General features: G+C 40.7%; 2 protein-coding genes across 5 annotated transcripts in view; one reads left to right on the plus strand and one right to left on the minus strand.

The window, feature by feature from the left end:
- Positions 1-17753, plus strand: part of NFKB1 (nuclear factor kappa B subunit 1) — a 57447-nt gene extending 39694 nt beyond the window's left edge. For 2 of the 4 annotated variants that reach the window (XM_058837267.1, XM_058837265.1), the window contains exons 13-24: positions 75-164; positions 1041-1235; positions 4241-4382; positions 7524-7638; positions 9611-9812; positions 11488-11657; positions 12460-12562; positions 13452-13567; positions 14414-14480; positions 14813-14985; positions 15120-15294; positions 16887-17753. In XM_058837267.1, the coding sequence (XP_058693250.1) occupies positions 75-164; positions 1041-1235; positions 4241-4382; positions 7524-7638; positions 9611-9812; positions 11488-11657; positions 12460-12562; positions 13452-13567; positions 14414-14480; positions 14813-14985; positions 15120-15294; positions 16887-17074 (1736 nt within the window). In that variant the 3' untranslated portion in view covers positions 17075-17753. Of the gene's footprint in view, positions 1-74; positions 165-1037; positions 1236-4240; positions 4383-7523; positions 7639-9610; positions 9813-11487; positions 11658-12459; positions 12563-13451; positions 13568-14413; positions 14481-14812; positions 14986-15119; positions 15295-16886 lie in introns of all 4 variants that reach the window. The other 2 variants (XM_058837266.1, XM_058837263.1) reach the window with 1 other exon arrangement.
- Positions 15305-20588, minus strand: part of MANBA (mannosidase beta) — a 53336-nt gene continuing 48052 nt past the window's right edge. Inside the window, exons 18-21 of the mRNA XM_058837268.1 lie at positions 19612-19711; positions 18100-18336; positions 16406-16478; positions 15305-15938 (exon numbers count right to left, since the gene is read on the minus strand). The gene's annotated coding sequence lies outside the window, so the exon portion shown is untranslated. The remainder of the gene's footprint in view (positions 15939-16405; positions 16479-18099; positions 18337-19611; positions 19712-20588) is intronic.

The following is a 20588-nucleotide window of genomic DNA, read 5'->3' on the forward strand; positions in this document are numbered from 1 at the left end:
GTGTTCTTCTAGATGGTGTCCTCATTGTTTAAGGATGTAATTCTGTTAATTCTTAATCATTTTCCTTTCTTTAGGGTTCAGTTTTCCTTCATATGGATACTCTGCTTTTGGAGGGATGCATTTCCATCCTGGCACAACAAAGTCCAATGCTGGCATGAAACACGGTAACACCATAAATGTCTTTCTTCCAACAGTTGAATTGAGTTTGACCTGTATTTTCTTCTACAGTGTGAGCCAAAGTGTCAGGCAGGTCAGTGGATGGCAGGTCACAGCATGCTGGAGAGGGCCTTTTCTAGAACCTTTGGCAGCAGAGGGGTTTGTGTAGCTTATACTTCCCTGCTTCTCTTTTTTCCTCTCTAAGTGTAATTCCTTCTTACTGTGCAGTCCTGAGAAGCAGTCACCAAAACCCCTCCATGTGCTTCTATATTTAGTGTATTGTTTAAAGCAACATCCCTCTTGCTTGCTTGAATGTGCTGATTGCAGATGACCCAAGGACTAGACCACAGAAACTGTATCTTCCTTTCTTGTTGCCACAGTCTGGTACTACCCCGTAGCCCAGAGAAATCAATGGAAAATATTAAGTTAATAATAAGGACACTCTTGGCTTCCTAAAATAGGAAGGTAATTTCAGATGTATGTGTTGATTATTCTGTAGATATTTCCAGAGTCTCAGGGATGAATCTGCTGTTAGGGAAAAAAAATGCGTCTGAGTAATTCTGCTAGATTTTGTGTGAGTACTTCAGACTTATATTCTGGGACCATGAAAAAAGAGGCAAATCTGTTGTAATATATAAAAGTTTATTTCTAAAATAGAGGCTGTCAAAAACTTAACATCACTTTAGAGCAAGTCACGTCACTGTGTCTGTCCATGTGTGTTGGCATCTGGAATATTATAATTCATGAGTTTAGTGATAACTTTTACAGGGAAGTAAATTTTTGTATTCATTTTTCAGTGTTCGGTTTTATCTAGTCGAATTTCATCATTTGTATTAAAAAAAGCAACAGTACTGGACTTTAATTATTCTTCTTTTTGTTAGAAGCTCTATCAAACTGCACAGCTGGACAAGACAGAAAGAGCTGTGATAAACAAAGTGACAAATGGGAGATGAAAGGTGATGTGAAGGTGGAAACCCTGGAGAGGACCGAGTGCACAGTGTCTGCTGTTAATGAGAAAAAGGAGGATTCTGTTTTTTCCTGTAAAACTGAAGTAAGGGAAGCAGATTGCAGGTGGCAGGGTAAGTGAGCAAGTAAATGTATTTAGGGTAAATCAAATTGCAGTACTGCAGAGCAAACATTAAAGTTTTGGAAACTCCAAAAATGTCTGCTTGCTGTTTTCACAACATGGTAATGCCTCCTGGAGGAAAGAGGAGGGATTCCATTCCCCAAGAGCTAAGGTCCCTCCTCACACCTAGTTCTGTAGATAACCTTCCACCTTTGTACTGCCACTGGACACTTGAGCTCCTGCTTGTCATGCAAGGAGATAAGACAGCTTTGCCTGCTGGGCATGTTTAACACTGCCTTTGAATTAACCGGTGTGAGGAAGGAACACTGCAAGCAGTGAAGGCACAGGGAATATAACTCAGCAGTTGACTTGGCTTTTTTTTTTGGATATTTGAGAGACTTTAATGGATGAGATGCTGCAGGTCTTCCCTGCAACTCAGCTGAATTGCATACAAAGTAGCATTAAAAGTTTGAATTTAAAATGTAAAGGTACCTGTTTCCAGTAAAGTGTTACACACCAAACTAATGCCTAGAAATTTGTACTTTTTATGTAGTTTTCATATATTTGTAGCTTTGTAGATCATTAATATGTAGTTCCTGGTATTTTTTCTACCCTTTCTCTTAGATTTTAGAGTAATAAGCTAACCTGCTAACACACTCCTAAAATACTGTTTAGTCTTATTTTCAAGTAGATGACCTACAAGAATAACATTTATTTTTCCAATCAGAATCTTAGAAGACGTAATAAGAAGTGGGGCAAAGAAGCCTTGGACCGCCTCCAGTGGGGCAGTACCTGGGGGAAAAATTACCTAACCAACTGCTCTCCTAATTGGACAATGTTTGTTAGATAGAATAATTTATTACATTTACAAAAACTGTAGAAATCTGTCACTGGGTATGCCTGTAGTCTGTAACTATGGACACACCTGGAAGCTTCTAATAAAGAACTGGTTTTTTATCTTACCTTTTAGTACTGTTGTAAGGGGTTTTGTCTTCTTATTTCAGGCAAAAAAACAAGAGGAGGAAGGCAAGAGTAGTCAACAGAACTGGTTTATCAGCAGAGTTCTAGAATATAGAAAGACTACAAATCACCCTTTCCCAGACAGCAAGATGTGCATTTCCTGGATTGTTTTTTTTTAAACAGTTGCTCGACACTTTTTAAAGGATTTGAGTAATCATGCTTAGCATAATATTAAAAAAACCCAGTACTTGGACTAGAGAGACGTGGTAGTGGTAGGAATTGAGCACAAAGGAATTTCTTGGTTCTGGTTTTTACCAAGTGCAACATGATCTAGACCACTTTTGTTATTCCCTGGATCAGGGAGAGAGCACATTATCTTGTGTGTGTCAGCCCTGTCTGACACTTGCTATTAACAGTATTAGAAGCTGTGACTTGGGAATCCAAAGTGGCACAGGAAATAGGCTGTAGTTTTAAACACCTCCAAGGTGTAGCTTCTTTGATCTTGAGATGGTGCTCTTGAGAAAAGCTGAAGCAACCTGCTGTTTGCCTTTCCAATTGTGCTCAATCCCATGACTGCTTCAGAGAACAGTCTTGTGCTGATATGAAGAAATAATAATGTCTATTTAGCTGTCATGAAGGAGGTAAACAATTCATGTCTGAATTGCTTACCTGTTTTGCAAGCAATTAATATTGTAGGCAGGAAGTTGAGTTTTTTTTCCTGTTATAATGGTATGAAAGGAGGCAATTTCTAACTCCTGATTATACAAAGAATTGGTGCAAACATACTGGCTCTATAAAGTAGCTACTGCAGGCTAGATCATTTAGGTATTAGACTTAAATATGCATGTAATATTTTGAAGGGCATCTTTCCCATGTATTTGACATGGAAAACCAGGGAGTTTCAATATCCAGTTCTCTATCTTTGGAAATGTGTATAACGAGAAAAGACTGAATTGCTTAACACCCTTTACCCTGAATATAACACATTTAGTGTTAAGAGGCAAATAGCAAATATAATTCCAGGCACACAGTAGAGCAGCCACAGGGATGTACTGGCCAGAACAATGCATAGCTGATTAAGTCTTTGCCTTACAGCAATGACGTGTTTGTGTTCATCAGGGATACACTTCTGACCCTGTCTAAATGCCTGGTTTAGTGTAGCTGGAAATCCTGGCTATTGTCTCCCCATGTAATTCCCAACCTAACGAGGTTTTATAGAAACATGAAATTGTTCAAAATACAGGCTGGTTTCAGATGATACTGCTTCACAGAATGACCCTGTAGTTTCAGAGCTCATCTGTTTCATTTTCACTAGATTCTTGCTGATACAGAACCACTGCTATTGACAGAGCAGCTAGAGGTTACTCTTTTCAACAAATGAGTTTCTTTTCTCCTCTTTCTCCCTTTTTGCCTCCCCACCACGACAACTTCTGCTTTTTGAAATCCCAGTGGCTGTCCATTTTTATAATTCTAAAATCTATTCTAAATCTATTTGTATCTAAGGATACAAATACTGAGCATTGTAAAAAGTGAAATGTTTTAAACAGGACAGACTGTGCTGCTGCTGTAAAGCAGGCTAGACTGCATGATTTGAGTCAGAGGAGTGTAAAACCCTGCATTTATTCCACAGTTTTTCTCTGAGCTTCTCTGCAATATTTGATGGGTCCCTTAGGCTTCCTGTGCCTCAGCTTCCTCAAGGCAAAACTACTCGGACCTGCAAGTTCCAGATCCAAGTTCTGCTCCTTTTGTCTCATTACTTAAAACTGCACATCAGTGCTGTTAATTCAGTACCAGTCAAACCAGAGGGAGCTTCCAGATTTGACTGTTCTCAGGGTTCCTGCTGCCTGAATGCTCAGCATGCCCCTAGTTTTCCTTCCCAGGCATTCGTTTCCTCTGTCCTTACCTCTCAGAAGTAATTAGTAACCATCTCAGTGAAGCAGTGAATAATGTTTGGTGGTCTGCACTTTGTTCTTCTGTGACAGTGCAAATGCCTGTCAAAAGTAGGTGGTGTTCCAAGGAAAACAATCAAGCTGATGAAAAGGAAACTTTGTGTTGCAGATGCTCTGTTCCTGGAGAAGGCCATGCAGCTTGCCAGGCGCCACTGCAACGCTCTCTTTGATTATGCTGTAACCGGAGATGTGAAGATGCTGTTGGCACCTCAGCGCCATCTCACCGCTGTCCAGGATGATAATGGGGACAAGTGAGTTGACCACACTGCACTTGCTGGGTTGAAACCGATGGGTGTGAAGGCAGAATGGTGTAGTCAATTTGTTCTGTCCCTCATGGGTGCCAATCACTGATGGTACCACTGCTCTAATCAAATAAATATCGCTCTTCTTTCTGCTGTCTGGTACAGCTGTGATTTAGATACTTTTGTTTCATTTGCAAAGAAGTCGTGTACCCCATAAAATTCATTGATCCAGTACCTGTCAGAAAGTAATCTGGTCATTGAGGGTATGATGAGCATGTTGTGAGTTTGAGTTTCTTTGCCCTTTTTTATTTAAAATCTTGACCGAGCGTGAATTGCTGTGCTTGCATCATGATAAACGGTGTATGGGGATTCTCAGCTTGCTGCTGGAGGAGGGTGCCCTGCGTTTTATTCCATGCAAGTCCTTAAGTCTTCACAGGATGCTCCAAGTAAGAGATTCATCAGAAGATGTAGAAACAATAGCTGGAGGGTCCATATTGCATTTCTCCCACTGACACCAAGCTCTTTCCAGAGGACACTATTTTGCTCTTGCTTACGTCTATACTGTTGTCTTCCAAGGGATTGCACTGATGTTTGCGGCAGACTTGGCTGCTAATATTTCTATACTAGTCCTTCAATAATGTGAGCTGGAGTGGAAATCCACTTGGTTCCTCTGCAGCCATGCAGATTCTGTGGAACTTGGAGTGAAGTACTGTGAGGAACTAATGATCAGTAGTTATGTAAAATTGAATTCAGCAAAAGGGGCTCTGAACAAATGCAAAGATAATCTCTTGAATAAGCGACACTATCGCATCCTCACTTTTTAGCTGGCAGGCCCTGTGCAATCACCTACATTTCCTTCAATTGTAGTGTTTTGAAAAGTAGAAGCCAGATAAGTCTCAAGGTGCCCAGCTAGAAGGAAAATTTCAAGTGACTGAGATGTGTATCCCACTGTTCAATTACTCTGAGAGAGGTTACTACTTTCACTCCATTTTCAGTGAAAATAGGCCTCAGATTACAGAATCACAGATTCTGTAATTGCATCATCAGAGAGAGCTATTTTACTAGCTTTGCTTTCCAACTGGAAACCTAATGTCTGCTTTGAGACAAGCAGGAATCTGAACAAGGTGGGAGCTAGCAACAAAATCTGCAAGTGCTATGGACAGTACAGCTTTTGTGTTAAAAAAAAAGAAAGGGGGATTGTTAGAGCAATATTGAGCAAGTGGGATCTGCATTTAAATATCAAGAAGGTGCTCCTCAGATTTGGACTTGCAGGGCATTTTCACTAAGATACTTCTTAGAATGATGATAAATAGTTGTTTTCTTGCTGGATCAAAAAATACCTGCAAGTAGGTGAGGCTTAAGTTCACGCTGCCTTTCTCCTGAGATGGATTTATTGTGAGCATAATATACATCTGTATTACTTCACAATCTTTTAACAAAGCAAAGCTTTGGTGATTGTCTTCCAGGTCTCTTGAGAAGAAAAAGGTCAAAATTAAGTAATAAATTGCCCTGATTTTCACTTTAATTATTAAAATTATATGGCAACTAGGAAGTTTTTGCTTAAGCCTTTCAAAAACCTTTGCTGTAAACAATTTAGGGCTTTGAGACAGAATCCAGCAACCTGTGATTAGTGCATATTTACAGTGGGGAGTGAGTAACAACAGTTGTTACTGAGTTGGCTGTGACTGTATTTATACCAGTACCACTGCTCCGTAGATATCTGATGGCTCTACAGTGGTGCTCAAATGCATTTTTTCATGTAGGAATGTTTAAGAAATGGAAGTGACCTTTTGTGGTCTAGTCAGCAGCATCAATGGAAAGGTAAAATTAAACTAGTTGCTGCTGAAACAAGAACTAAAAGCAGTAGAAGAACAAATGTGTTTCTATAGTGAGATTTGGAAATAAAATGTCAGCATGATACAGAGAATAATAAAAAGCATCTATCAGAGCAGAGGAACAGCACTTTTCCAGTAATGGTGGGACTGTTTCCACAGCACAGGGGAGTTGAAGGAGGGAAGGTGCCATGTGGCAGGGGCAGTATAAAGAATCAATAAAAAACACCCTTTAAGGATGAGTTTGGTTTGTAAATTCTTTTTCTCTTTTTTAAAATATCTTCTAGTTTTGACTGCTCTCTGTCTCAATTTCAGAATGACTCCTTGCCCTGAATGGCATGGAATTTCTTTTCATTTTTCTGTCAAAAGTGCAAATCTGAGACTGTTCAGGTATTTCTGGAGTGGCATAACAGACAGACCACATGTCCTGTGACAATATTTTGTGTCAGCAGCAACTTGCTAAAGAGATGAGTCTAGAAGTTGGTCGGCATCTGCCAACAAAGCACTTGGCAGGATATGAGGATATGTTTCAAAACAAAGGGCATCATTTTCAAATGAAGGCCTAAGGTAGCAAGGCAAATGGAGCCCTGTGGGACAGGGATGATGGAATTCACAACCTGGTTTTCCTGGTGCCATGTTGTGCACCCAGCCACTCAGGCTGGTGGTGAGGGACCTGCCTCTGGAGAAGAGCACAGGAAGGGCCATTAGACCCAGTAGAGGTGTCTTGCTATGCAGTCACTCATGTCTCAAAACAGGTGCTTTTTTGGCATGGTGCCTCTGGGCACTGCTGCAGATCCTGTGGTTGTTAGTCACTGGGCCTGAGTCCTTAGTCACTTTTCTGTTTGAAAATGAAATAAAGAAAAACCCCACAGATCTGGGGAAACCCCCAAGGGAAAATCTGCTTTGGTAGCAGAGAGGCTTGTGGAAATTCTGCAGGAAGGTTTTCACAGTAAGAAGTGTTTATCTACTGCATAATTCAAAATATGAGAAAACAGTAAAACAGAGAATCTGAGGATTTCTGAAACAATAGTTTTGTGACAGACATTTTGTATATTAGCCTAGTAGTAAAGTAATGCTGAGGGCCAACAGAAGCCATCCTGAGTTTGCTTTTGTGATTGAAGGGTTAAACAGTTACCTTCTGACCTGCTTTTTTTAGTGATTGGATTCATTTTAGATGTTGGTACTTAGTGCTGGAATCATTACCTCTAATAGTCAAGTGTTCATATCAGAATGCAGTCAGAATGATAGCAAAGCCTTGAAACTTGTAATAAATTTGAAAACAATGTGAATTTGTTAATCTGTTTTTTGTTTGTTTCAGTGTCCTTCATTTAGCAATTATCCACCTTCATACTGAGCTGGTGAAAGACCTCTTGGAAGTGATGCCCAATTTGAATTACAGTGATATCATTAACATGAGAAATGACCTCTATCAGGTGAGCAGTTGTGGGGGTGTAAGTGTTGCTGATTGTTCAGCCCATAAAAAAGAAATTGCACAACTTGCTGTCTGTGGGAAGAGATCAGACTGATGGAAGCAAGTTTAGAGACAAGGATATCTTGGAGGGTTTTGGAGGAAAGAAAGCATGTTTTCATTGGTTTAGTCCATACCTCTCCTGGATGGTAACAGAAGTGTCTCCATGGGTTAACTGGAACAGGCCAAAAAGAGTAAATTCTGCAGTTCATGGCTTCGGTATTTGGCTTCTCTGTTACTAAGCCAGAGGTATGGATTACAGTGTGCCAGCTCCAGGCTCCTCTGACCTTTCTGACACTGGTTAACTTGGGATCATGAGTCAGTTCCTGCGTCATCAGTTATTTGTAGGCACATATCTGTAGGCACATGTGGAAGCTATAATAACCTATGCCCTTCCTACAGCCCACGTTGTATTTGTGCATATCACGTGAGCACCAAGATTTCCCTTTCATTTCTTCAGTAACTGAGAAAAGCCCATCCCCTTGTCTTTTACCTAGGAGGAAAAGAACTGGAAGGTACAGTTCTGTCTCCTCAACTATAGTCTGGCCTGTTTGTATTGTAACTCAAGTTTTAAAAAGAGCTGTGGGAACCTGCGTGGAAAAGAATCGATTTTAAAGAGATTGTGTATGCCATTGAGCAGCACTCTGACACTTGTGTCATTTGTTTTGCTGTGAACAGTAAAGGCAGGTTTTAATTCTGTACAGGTAGTCCCAGAAAGTATATTTTGACTTCTTTGTTATCCTTCACATTTCTATGTTCTTATAAAGCAAGTTTGCAATGTGGAAGCTGCTGAAAGTAAGAAGATTCTGAATTGAATTATGTTCCCTGTGTTTAACAGAAACAAGAAGGAATTTTCCTCTACACAGGAAATAAATCCCTGGCTACCAGAACCTCTACAGCTTTTCCTACCTTCAACTTAAACCTTAAGCCATTGATGAAGGAGAATGTAGACTTGGGTTAGAATTTTCCTTCTCTATACATATTCTGAAAGCTGACATGAACCTTATAGATGCAGTAATTAATTGCAAATTTGTTCACAGATCTATTTACACATACAAGATTACTGTGCAGAGCTGGAATTAAGTCCTTCTTTAAAGTCCTCTGTCAGTATAATCTAGATATGGAATCTTACTCAATTTTTAAATTATTTTAGTATTGGAAATACCATTTCCCAGACTTCACTAGAATGCTTAATGTTTAAATACATGCATGTGTATGTTCTGTGTGATGCTGCTTAGAACTGACAATGCTGCAACCAACATTTGGAAGGTTCCAAAATCTCTCAGACTGAGCATTGCTCAGTGCTGCAGGTGCAAAAAATGAGGAATGTGCAAATGGGACCAGCTAGTTCAACACACAAGGCATAAATGCACAATTGTTCTGCAGTTTGACAAGTGCATAGAACTGCAGGATTTTCTTCTTTTCTCTGCAGCCATTTTGAGGGATAAGGAACTTCTATGCCCATGGCTGCAAATCTCTGATTCAGGAGCAAAATGAGAGCATGGTTCATTGCTAAAGGATCTGAGTGGGTCCTGGAAAGCACGTGTGCTCCCACTGTGGCATGAATTTGGTGATGGGGCAGCTGTGGAAGCTGGTTTGCAGTGTGGGGCACAGGGATTATCTCATTTCCCAAGTCCCTTGCACTGCAATGCTCAAATAGCCAGGTCAGTGCCCTGGTTTATAGAGTAGGCAACAACTTTGTTCCTCCCAAAGTCCAACTGCTGACATTGGCAAGGCAGCTTTTATTTCCAGTAAGTAGAAACCCTATTTGTAGTATTCAATAGAAAAGAAGTTACACCACTCCAAAGCCAACAAATTAAAAGCTTGCATATGTGTACAATCTTCTCATGCTAGGAGCTTTTATGGGTTTCAGAGATTTCTGTACAAGTGATGTAGCTATTGCTTATCTTCTCATGGCTTGCTTCTGTCACTTGCAGACCCCCTTGCACCTGGCAGTAATCACAAAACAGGCAAAGGTGGTGGAAGACTTGCTGAAGGCTGGAGCAGATGTCAGCCTTCTGGATCGCCACGGCAATTCTGTCTTGCATTTAGCTGCTACTGAAGGAGATGACAAGATTTTGAGTCTACTCCTCAAGCATGAGAAGGTATCTCCAATGGTCAACCTCCCCAATGGTGAAGGTATGGAAAGATAATGGCTGTATTTTACAACCCCCTGCTAGAAAAACACACCACAATTCCTGCCAACACTGTGTTGCTACACAGGTAGATACAGACCCTGAAAATAACATCTTTCCCCATTTTGCATATGCTGTCCTTGGTTTTTATTTGCCTTCAGGCACAGATGAGAGAACACAGGTGTGTCAGTTTTCTGGTTATACAGAACAGAAAGATTGGTAATGGTCACATGACACAGTATGGATTTGAATTTTTTTCACTGTAGGAGTGAAATGTCACAGAACCTCAAGCACTGTGTTTGTCTTGTTCCTTATGCCACCTTTGGTTTTTAACAAAAATCCCCCCAGAAGAAAATTTTTCCTCGTGTCTAGTGAATGAAATTCCCTTAAAAATAGCTTCTGGACTAGTACTGAGTTTCATATCTGGTACTCTGTGACCATACAGAATTAGATCCTGTAAAATAACCACAAAGAGACAGTTCTCCCATTTTTCAGTGCACAGGGGACTTCAATTTAGTACTCCTGCTCTAATAGATTGTAAAATGTCTGATCTAAAATTGTCATTATGGATTCAGAAAACTGTGTTCAATTTTTCAGAGAGAGGATTTTTTTGGTTGGGTTTTGGTTGGTTTTTAAATAAAAGGCTTTATTATCTTTCTGGTGCAGCTATTCTTGAGGTGTAAGGTCACTCACCTTAGAGAAAGATCATACTAAAATATACCAGTTACTCTTCAGACCATTTTCTAGAAGAGGTGATCAGTAGCAGATGGGGCTAGTGTGGGGTATCTACTTGTTAGTACCAAGATCCAGATTTTCTTTTTAAGGCTATTCTCTTGTGGCAAAAAAGATGCTCTAGGTGAGCTCTGTAGTTCCTGCCTTCTGTTCCACCTTGTAATCTGATTTTTATTCTTTTTTCCTTGCATGGTTTTGACTCTCCAAGTTCCATTTTATGCACAAAGAACATATTTATTAACACCATTAACTTCATCCTGAGCCTCCTCCTGGAGTATTCCCTTGGGGTCAGGGGCTCCCAACATAAATAAGGAAGACATGGGCTTCTTGGAGCAGGGCCAGAGAAGATGCTCACAAAGCTATAATGCCTCTCCTGTGCAGACAGGAGAGCAGCTGGGGCTGCTCAGCCTGGAGAAGAAAAAGCTCCAAGGAGACCTTACAGCGCCTTCTAGTACCTAAAGGGGGCCTACAGGAAAGCTGGGGAGAGGTGTTTTATGAGGACATGTAGGGATAGGACAAGGGAGAATGACAAAGGATGGGTTTAGATTAGATATAAGACAGAAATGCGTCACTGTGAGGATGGAACTGTGAGGATGATGAGACACTGGAAAAGGCTGCCCAGACAAGTTGTGGATGCTTCATTCCTAGAAGTAGCCTCAAGGCTAGGCTGGATGGGTCTCTGAGCAGCTTGGTCTGGTGGAAGATGTCCCTGCCCACAGCAGGAGTGGGGTGGGACTAGATGATCTTTGAGGTCCTTTCCAACCCAAATAAGTCTGTGATTCTGTCATCTTTTAGTGTATAAGAAGGCAAAATATGTTATTTCTGCTCATGTAACTACAGTTACTGTAACTAATTTTACAGTTTTCTCACTTTGAAACTCATTACTCTGACATTTCTAAATTTTACAAATATTAATGCAGATGATGGATGGGTTTTGTTTTGTGTAGGTCTCAGTGCAATTCACATGGTGGTGATAGCAAATAGCATGTCCTGCCTCAAACAGCTGATTGCTGCTGGAGTTAATGTCAATGCTCAGGAACAAAAATCTGGACGAACTGCATTGCATCTGGCTGTTGAACAAGAGAACATCCCCTTGGCAGGCTGCCTTTTGCTTGAGGTAAGGGCAGAATTTCTTTCTTCCAGGTCTTTTTGATTACATATTTAAAAGTTGTTGACAGTCCTTGAGTGCTTCAGAAAAACAGAAGGGGAGAGGTTCCTGTTTATTGTCTAGATTACTTGAACTGGTATAATGGCAAAGTTACTGGTAATGTTACTGTTTTGTTCACTGCTGGTGAAGCTTTTGCCTTGAGGCATTTAGAGTTTGTGATCCTAACCTGACTGCATATGCCATGTATAATTTGCACTAAGTAATCCTGGCAGGCACTGAAGTTACCATGAACAAGTTCATCCCTTCTTCTGTGTGAAGTACATGTATAGAGACATGGACAGAGATGTAGTTGTGTAATCTATAAATATTTGTCTCATCCCAACACCTTGATCCTGGTATCCTTAATTCTACACCCCCCAGCTGGCTGTGTAGCTTTCCTCTGTGTTCATGCAGGGATGTGCCACCAGCCTGGCTGCTCTTTTGATGAGCAACAGGAGGGCAGGATTCTGTGCACACCACATAGACTTCAAAGGCAGAACTTTTACAGGGCATGCAAAGTGGCTTTTATCTACCTGACCTATTGGAGATACACACTGTGCATCCTGCTCTAACACTGGAGCACACTACCATCCTGTGCATGCAGACAGTTGTAGTTACTTTCTAATTCCTTCTTTTCAGGCAACAATTAGAGATTTTATGCAACCGGGCGTGGAATGGTGCTTACTTGCACAGTAGTTGTGTTTATGCTGGCATAAGCCTCTGCAGCTGTATTGTACAGATTTCTTTTCTTTTTTTCCATTCAATAACTTAGGGTGATGCAGATGTGGACAGCACTACATATGATGGGACAACTCCACTTCATGTAGCAGCTGGAAGGGGCTCAACAAAATTGGCAGCAGTTCTCAAAGCAGCAGGTATGGAAATAGATCTTTGCTGGAGACTTTTCTTATACAGTGATAATTCAAGTTAGAAGGCTGCAAGCAGAAAAGAATGTGCCAGTGAACTTTTTTAATGTGTGGAGGAAGTCAGATGTTAAAAGCAAGAAAGCCTGAATTTCCTCAGAAAGTCCAGCTCTCAAGTGCTATACTAATCACTCTTCAGCACCATCTAATGGCTAGAAAGGCAAATTATCTTGGTAAAAAAAAAAAAATCTCAAGAGGACTTTGGGAAATTTTATGAATATCTCCTGTAGCTGAAAAAGTGGACACTTTTTTATATATCTGGAATAAGTGTTGGACTACTTTAGAAGGAAAAACCAAAAAAAATGCCATCACTGAAGCATGAGCTTATTAGTGTCTCCTACTGCTGTCACTTTGGAAGGATTAGGTTGGAGTATTTATTGGAATATTTTGTCAATTGTATTTAAACCTAATCTTTGTCCTTTGAAACAGAAACCCAAGCCTCCCATTGTTGAGTCTGTCTACTTGGTCATTTAAAAACACCCACACTTTCTCTGACACTCTAAAAAGCAGCACCACACCATCCCTTCATCACATGCATGCTGTGCTGTGCATGGGGAGATGGGACTGAAGTCAGTCGATACAAACAGCTCTTTCTTTGGGCCCTAAGGCCCAACTTGTCAGTTTTTTTCCCTCTTTATAATGGAAAGTAGCATTGTACAGAGATGTGATAGCATTTAAATGTAATTGATAAAAAGAGCTACTTGCTAGCTTAATATGAAATATTATTTACCTGGAGTAGCTAAATTAGCTGATTTGCCATTCAGTACATAGATTGCATATTTTAAATATTATTGAGAAGCAACTTGAAGCCCTTCCCCGCCCCGCCCATCTTGTTTTCTAGGTGCAAATCCTCATATTGAGAACTTTGAGCCATTGTTTGATCTAGATGATGTGAAAGGTGATGATGAAGGGATTGTGCCTGGAACAACACCACTGGATATGGCAGCCAACAGTGAGGTATGTGGTCTGTTTTCTCTTTTAGTTTTTTGCTGCTTTTTTTTCTTCATTAAAAGGGATAGTTCAGCTCTCTCAGCCAGCTCCTTTCACTGCATCCAAAATTATTTTAATTAATTAGACAAATTTGCCATCAAAAATTAACATTAAAAGATTAAATTATTAAAAATTAATTCAGCCATAAAACTCCCCTGATGAAACAGCACTGGAAGAAAGCTCCACTGAACTGAATGCTGCTGAACAGAAATGACCAGGCAGTTCTTCAAGTAGCTGCACTACAGTCTTCAGTGTGGGAAAGTATTTAGCTGGGTGGGTAGCTTATGTTTGAAGGCCAGTTCTCCAGTGGATTTCTTTGCTGAGTGTTCTTCAGAATTGCAGCCTGTGTGTGATGGGAAAATTCACTCCTGCATTCTACCCAAGCAGTGATTAAGCTGATTATTGTGCATTTGGCTTGGTGTGAGTGTAAAGGATAAGCAGTCAGCATCTCTAATCATCTGGAGCTGGGGAGTGATACCAGTCTTAGGTGAAAATCTAACCCCGGCTTTGTTTTAAATGACTAATTTCAGACAGGCAGCAGCTCCTTGCTTAGCCACTGCTACTGCCATTTATTTACTGCCAGGATTTCCTCTGTGTCTTGGAAATAGTTGCCAGATGACACAGCTTAAAATAAAGGGAGCTTAACTTCTCAAAATTTATTCCTTAAGTTTGGCATAGGTTTTCTACGCTATCCTTAGTCATACTAAGCCTGGGAGAGGAAAAAAATGCTGATTTACAGATGGAATTAGGGTTTTATATAATACTGCTGAAACTTAATGGACACTAGATACTGACTTTAATGTATTCTCTTAGGTGTATGACATACTAAATGGCAAACCCTATGAGTCAGCAGAGGTTTTGGAGGACTTACTCACACAAGGTAACACCTATAAAGACTTGACAATATCCCTCTAGTAATTGAGTACTGAAACCATACTGGCAGAACACACTGCCCTACAACAGCTTGTAACTGAGCTGGTGAGAGAAGAGAGGCCCTCCCACCCCCTCACTCACAGAATGAGCATGATTCCCTTAAGATGTCTCAAGGACAAGGAGTACATTTGCTTGCAATGTAATTGCAGTATTGCAGCAATACATTTGTAAATGCTGGGATTGGACTCTCAGTCTTCAGTTTGGCTTTGTTTCTGCTTAAGAATGAACTGGTGTATGGTTTGTGTAAACAATAAACTAATATATTTCTCTGTTCCCCAGGACATTTGAGAGAGCTGAATGAGAATTCCAAGATGCAGCTTTACAAACTATTGGAATTGCCTGATCCAACCAAAAACTGGTCCACCCTAGCACAAAAATTGGGTCTTGGCATACTTAATAATGCCTTCAGGTTGAGCCCTTCCCCATCGAAGACTCTGCTGGATAACTATGAGGTAATGTGCTGTAACAGGTGATACAGAACATTCATACATGCAGAGAACCTTGTCCTCCCGCACAATGAGACAGTGCAGCCCTGCAGTTTTAGCCAGCCTGGATGATGCTGAGCATCTGATGTCTGCCCTTTCAGGTTTCTGGTGGTACAGTTCAAGAGCTGATCACTGCTTTGAGACAGATGGATCACACAGAAGCCATAGAAATAATTCAGGAAGCACTATCCATCTCACACAGACCATCTCCTGTGGAGGACAGTACAGCAAAAGCTCTTCCATCATCACTGCTCACCTTTGCAAATGGAGAGACAGGTAAAATTGACAGCAAAATATAAGGAGCTTTATTTTAGACTTTTTTTCAATTCTCCCTCCCCACTCTCTCTAGGACTGCTGATAGATTGCATGCCTTCTTGCACACGCTGCTCCACCTGCTTACTGGTTTCAGAAATATTTTACTGCAGTGTGACCCATCTCATCATAGGCATCTGCTAGGCACAGGAGAGGAAAACTGGACCACTTGAATGAGCATGCCTGCAGCACAGTATTCATTATACTACTTCCCTTTGCTAAAACCAGACACTTGCCATTTGCTATTGGTAATGCCTTGGATGTACTGGGAATATAGGCAATTATCTCCGAGGTGTGTACAAGTGCCATTAGCTTTTGGCTTCCTCCCCCCCTCCATATCACTGGATAAACAAAAATATTTTGGGCTCCTAAACTTCTCATTAAGACTTCAGTATTAAATTTCTCCTTCCACAAAGTGTAGTGCTCTAAAACGGCTCAGTGTTCTGTAGGCAAAGAAACTGGGGATAGCTTAGGTTACACAGGACCTCAAGCTGTGCTCAGAGCAGGGCCAGTGGAACATGACATGAGGTTGCCCATGTTATGTCCAGTTGAGTTATGAGCATCTTCAGTGATGGAGGTCCTGCAGTGGTTTTGGGCAGGAAAAACTACTAAGAGAAAAAGAGAGGTTGTGAGAAGTTTGTCATCAGGGGCTGTTTAGTCATTGCCTGGCTAGGTTTAGTAACAAAAACCTTTGTTTTTTCTTGCTCAAAAAGCAGTAGTGCTGCCTGTAGCCTAATGTGGAAACTTGCACCCTGTGTAAAAATACTGTAGGTAGTTCTCGTAAAAAAAAAAGAAACTCCACAGTCATTCCATTCCAGTCTAACATTGCCAGTTTATTGTCTATAGAAAACTGTTGGTCAATCATGGAATAAACCTTCACACCCACCCAAAAATGTGCTTGTACACATATTGCACATATTGCCCCTTTAGAATCATCTTGAAGGGTAAGAGGGGTTCTACTCTGTCTGCAACATGGAGTGCATCACATTGTTTATTTAAGATGTTTGTTTAGAACAACAGCACTGAACTGTTAAGATACCACCGCTGTTTTAGTCACACTGATCCCACAGCATACCTTCAGTTTCAGCTCTTGCAGTCAGGCACTCCATCCATGGATCCTGCACAGGTGGTGTTCGTCTCAAAAAAATCTGTAAGTTGAAATAACATGAATTATAAGTTTTAGGAGCCTCAGCCTAGAGCTGTACACTTGCCCAAGTGTGACTCTGAGAACCAGAGAATCTTCTGCCCTGCGAACACCACAGGTGGGCAGAGTCCTGACCCGAATGTAGTGACAGCATTAGTGTCAGCAGAGCACCAGGCTTCTCATCCCATCCAAGCTCCAACTGCAAGCTGACCTCTGCCAGCAGTACATCAGATCCCATGCTTTGGTGGCCTGGAAACATTCAGCACAGCTTTTCCTATTATAATAGCTCATGTCAGAGTTATTTTCCTATAGAAGAGCTTAACCCTGTTGGTTTGTATTCCTTAGGTTTTTCTTAAAGCACCCTTGCTGAAGCCACACCAATGATGATGTTTCCCTTTTCTCTATCCCTCAGGTGAGCTCTATAATAGCAGATTTCAAGACACCGAAAGTACGTGTGACAGCGGTGTGGAGACCTCCTTCTGCAAGCTGAGTTTCACCTACTCAGACTCTCTGAACAGCAAATCCTCACTAACACTTGGCAAAATGGCCCTGGGCTATGGACATGAAAATTCAGGGCAAAGCAATTATATAGCTGACTAGTGATCTTCAATTAGCAATATGCAGTTACAGGAAGAAGTGGGACATTTCAAATTGTATCAGTGACATCCTGGCCAGAAGGAAGGGAACTCACAACCAAAAGTGCACTGGAAGAATCTAAACCCAAACAAATGGCAATTGCAGCATGTGACTGCTTCCTTCCACAAGTACATTTAACTGTGTTCATTTACAAGCCATTTACAATAACCAAGGCTACACCGCTGCATTAATACACAGGACTGGATGCTGAGAAAGACTGTCTGAGCTTTCCTGGTCTGTGAGGATTTTCTTTTACAGATAAAAAGAAGTTGTTAATGCATAATACAAACTTACTAAAGAGGTTAAGCTCATGAGCAATCAGAAGATACAGTTTCTAGCTGCTCTCTTCATAATTTTTGCAGCATGGCTGTATGAAAACAGCTTATAAAATAGCTGGCAAAGACAAATCATTACTTTAATCACAACAATGACAACTCAGAGAAAAAAGAGAATCCTAAAAGAATCTTGTATATTTCAAATAATGTATTTAAACTTAACTTTGGTGCCTCTTATTCAAAAATTTTTTCAGGTTTGCCATTTTCCTACTTGTAAATAGATTTTTATATCTGTTCCTTTTTGAAAAAGTGGGCTTTTTAAATGCTTATTTTTATTTTACTTTTGTAATAAAACCCTAAAATTAGTTCTCCTGTCTGTGCCTGCTGTGATTATTACATGACTTTATAATTAGAGTTATTGAAGATTTAGCATCTCAGGTTTAGGCATTGATACAAGATCATGCTGATTTCCAAGCACTAAAATAAATGAAAGGTTGCAAGCCACCTGTCTTAAAGCTAAAATATCTTTTATGGAGGGAGAGCAGCACCATCAGCTACTGCTGAGCAGCTGTGCTTTGAGCACAGCTCAAAACTCTGCCTTGTTTTAGTTCTCATCATTATGACAGCAGAGAATCAGTTTACACTGAAACCAACTACATAGTGTCTCAGCAAATCTCTGATGAGACAGCTCTTCTTTGGGCTACCTAGAATCACCTGTAGTAGCTGGGTTCATGAGTGGTGTTTCTTCTTGTCTGACATCAGTTCTGAGATGGTGTGTATCCTGTTATTGATGTTGGTCCAACTAAACAGAGCAGGCATCAGAGTTCAAGATGAAAAAGCCAAGAGGGTCATTGCACCATTGTCACTCACATTTAGCCAACTTTTGTTGCACAGAGTGTTGACAGGGTAGTTCTTGGCTCAGCTCAATCTTCAGTAACCTGGTTGTCACTCCTGAGAAAATGAATCAAGATAAACCTTGACAATGGTTATGTTTAGAGTGGTAGTTGCTGTAATGAATTAAACTGTGAGTAATGAAAAAAAACTTGTGAATTTTATAATCCAGCTGAATTACTGAGAACATTAATTACTTCCAGTAAAGATGAATAATAGTATGAGTGCCATTCTTTCTTTCAGTTCTTACATATAAAACCCTCATCTAGGCAGTGTCTAGGCATATAGGGCATAGTCTAAGGCATACAGATTTTTGTTCACTTAATGTACTTCTCCAGCATTCTCTTTATATTCCAGCTCTAATAGAAACAGGCAAAGGTTCTCGTATTCCAGGAGTGGAGGGACTTTTTGAGCCCTAGGAGAGCTGCTGTCCAAGTAAAACACACCTTCTGCTTCCACAGAATTTCTAGCACAGCTCAGGGGGCTGGCAGAGATTTTTACTTAGCTTTCTACAATCCTGCAGGTCACCAGGCCACACTGGCTGTTATTCACACCTTTTAGCTTTAGTTCTGACCAGCTCTGCTTTTACACCACCAGAAGACACCTGGATCTGTATTTCCTTAAAGCACTTCATGACCAGATGTTGCATAATAGCTGTTTATCAGGTTAGTGATCATGAATAGCAGGTCCCCTAGGCCCTGTGTACTGAAGTGTTTTAAATAGCAGTCTGGCAGCTTTTCAATTTCAGTGTATTTAATAAAAAAGTCTTTAATCCTTTTAGGTTTTTTCCATTTGTTTAAGAGATAGAAAAATACTATTGAGAGGGTCTGTCTACACCTGGCTTATATAGAGAAACCTCTAAACTTATTCTGCAGGTACAGTGGAATAGAGCTCACTCCATTATTCTGCTACTCTACCGCAGTAATAAACATCAGAAACTAGTGGAATGCAGCAGAAGTTGTGACAAGATCCCTACAGATCTTCTCTACATTTGATGTAAAATTAATGATTCAGAAAGTTAAACTGCCCTTGAGTTTAGACTGGCTGCCACAGCTCTACGTTTCCTGGCATCATCTTGGCAGGTATTTAAAAACTCGGAAATCAATGGTAGTGGGAAGCTCTAGGCAGCATTCCGAGCTTCTGTGGACTGCAGGAAGAGTAAGACTCTTACCTACATGTAGTGGTGTATGAACTGTCTCCTCCCTTGCCTGGGAAAGTAAAATGCTTTTTTCATGCATTTAAGAAAAAAGAGCCACTGTCCTTGCTTCCCCTAAGTAAAGTGACAGGAATGGTGGTGGCCATTTGCTAGCTCAGGGTGCAGTGGTCAATACTCACCTACCATCCACAGCTTCTGGATGATCATGTCTCGAAATAAAGCACATCTAGAGTAATGGCCAATGGCACAGTCCAAACTTTTGCTGGCTTCAAAAGATTCCTACAGCAAAAGACAACACAATTTAATTACCAAGTTCATTTTCTCCACTCAGCATTATGAAGCAGCCTGATGTCCCACTTCGAGCCAGCCTGGAGTACGTTTTTCCAAGGCTGCAGAAGTTTCCCATGGCCTCATTTAAATCTAACTGCTATTGGATTTTTCAGCTATGCAGTCACTCTTGCCATATGCACAATGCAGAAGACTAGCTCGGGTACTTACAGGTCTCTAATGACTGACTACTTCTTACAGAGACTGCTTTGTTTCATTTCAGTTTTGGTTTTCCATGCTAATTGAATGAAATTTCGCCTTTTGTTTTGCTACCTTGTAACTGGATCTGACTGGAAAGCAGAGTTAGTAAGCACAACTCTTGAACTGAAACCTGTCCTAAAAGCCACGCGTTCCTGATTCCCTAAGCAGGTAAGAAAGAAAACAGTGACTTTGCCAATGAAAAGGCTGGCTTGTAAGCTTCAAAACCATGCTCTCCTGTACTGAAAGTAAGAAACTGATTGGCCCATTTCTCTCCTCCTGACACTGCTACAAGTCACTGAAATAGACTCTGCTACAAAGCTCCAAAACCAAAAGGGAACTAACAGAAGTGAAAGTACTGAAGAAAAATGTGCCTCTAGAACAGAAAATCTGTCCAGGCCACAAGGTATGCAAACAGCAGATAAAAGAAACACTGACAGAGAACTATGAACACTTACTTAGACAGGAACTTCTACATATATTTGCACGCTTCTTTCCCAGAAAAGATGCAGAACTTGAAAAAGCTTCCAAGGATATGCTCCAGTATACTGGAGAAAAATAAGTCTTCCTTGTGTGACAGAAAGTATGAACAGGTGCCCTCTAAAGCTCAGAATAGCCTCTGCAAGCCCAG

Source organism: Poecile atricapillus, chromosome 4, assembly GCF_030490865.1.
Source record: "Poecile atricapillus isolate bPoeAtr1 chromosome 4, bPoeAtr1.hap1, whole genome shotgun sequence".
Taxonomy (NCBI): Eukaryota; Metazoa; Chordata; class Aves; order Passeriformes; family Paridae; genus Poecile; species Poecile atricapillus.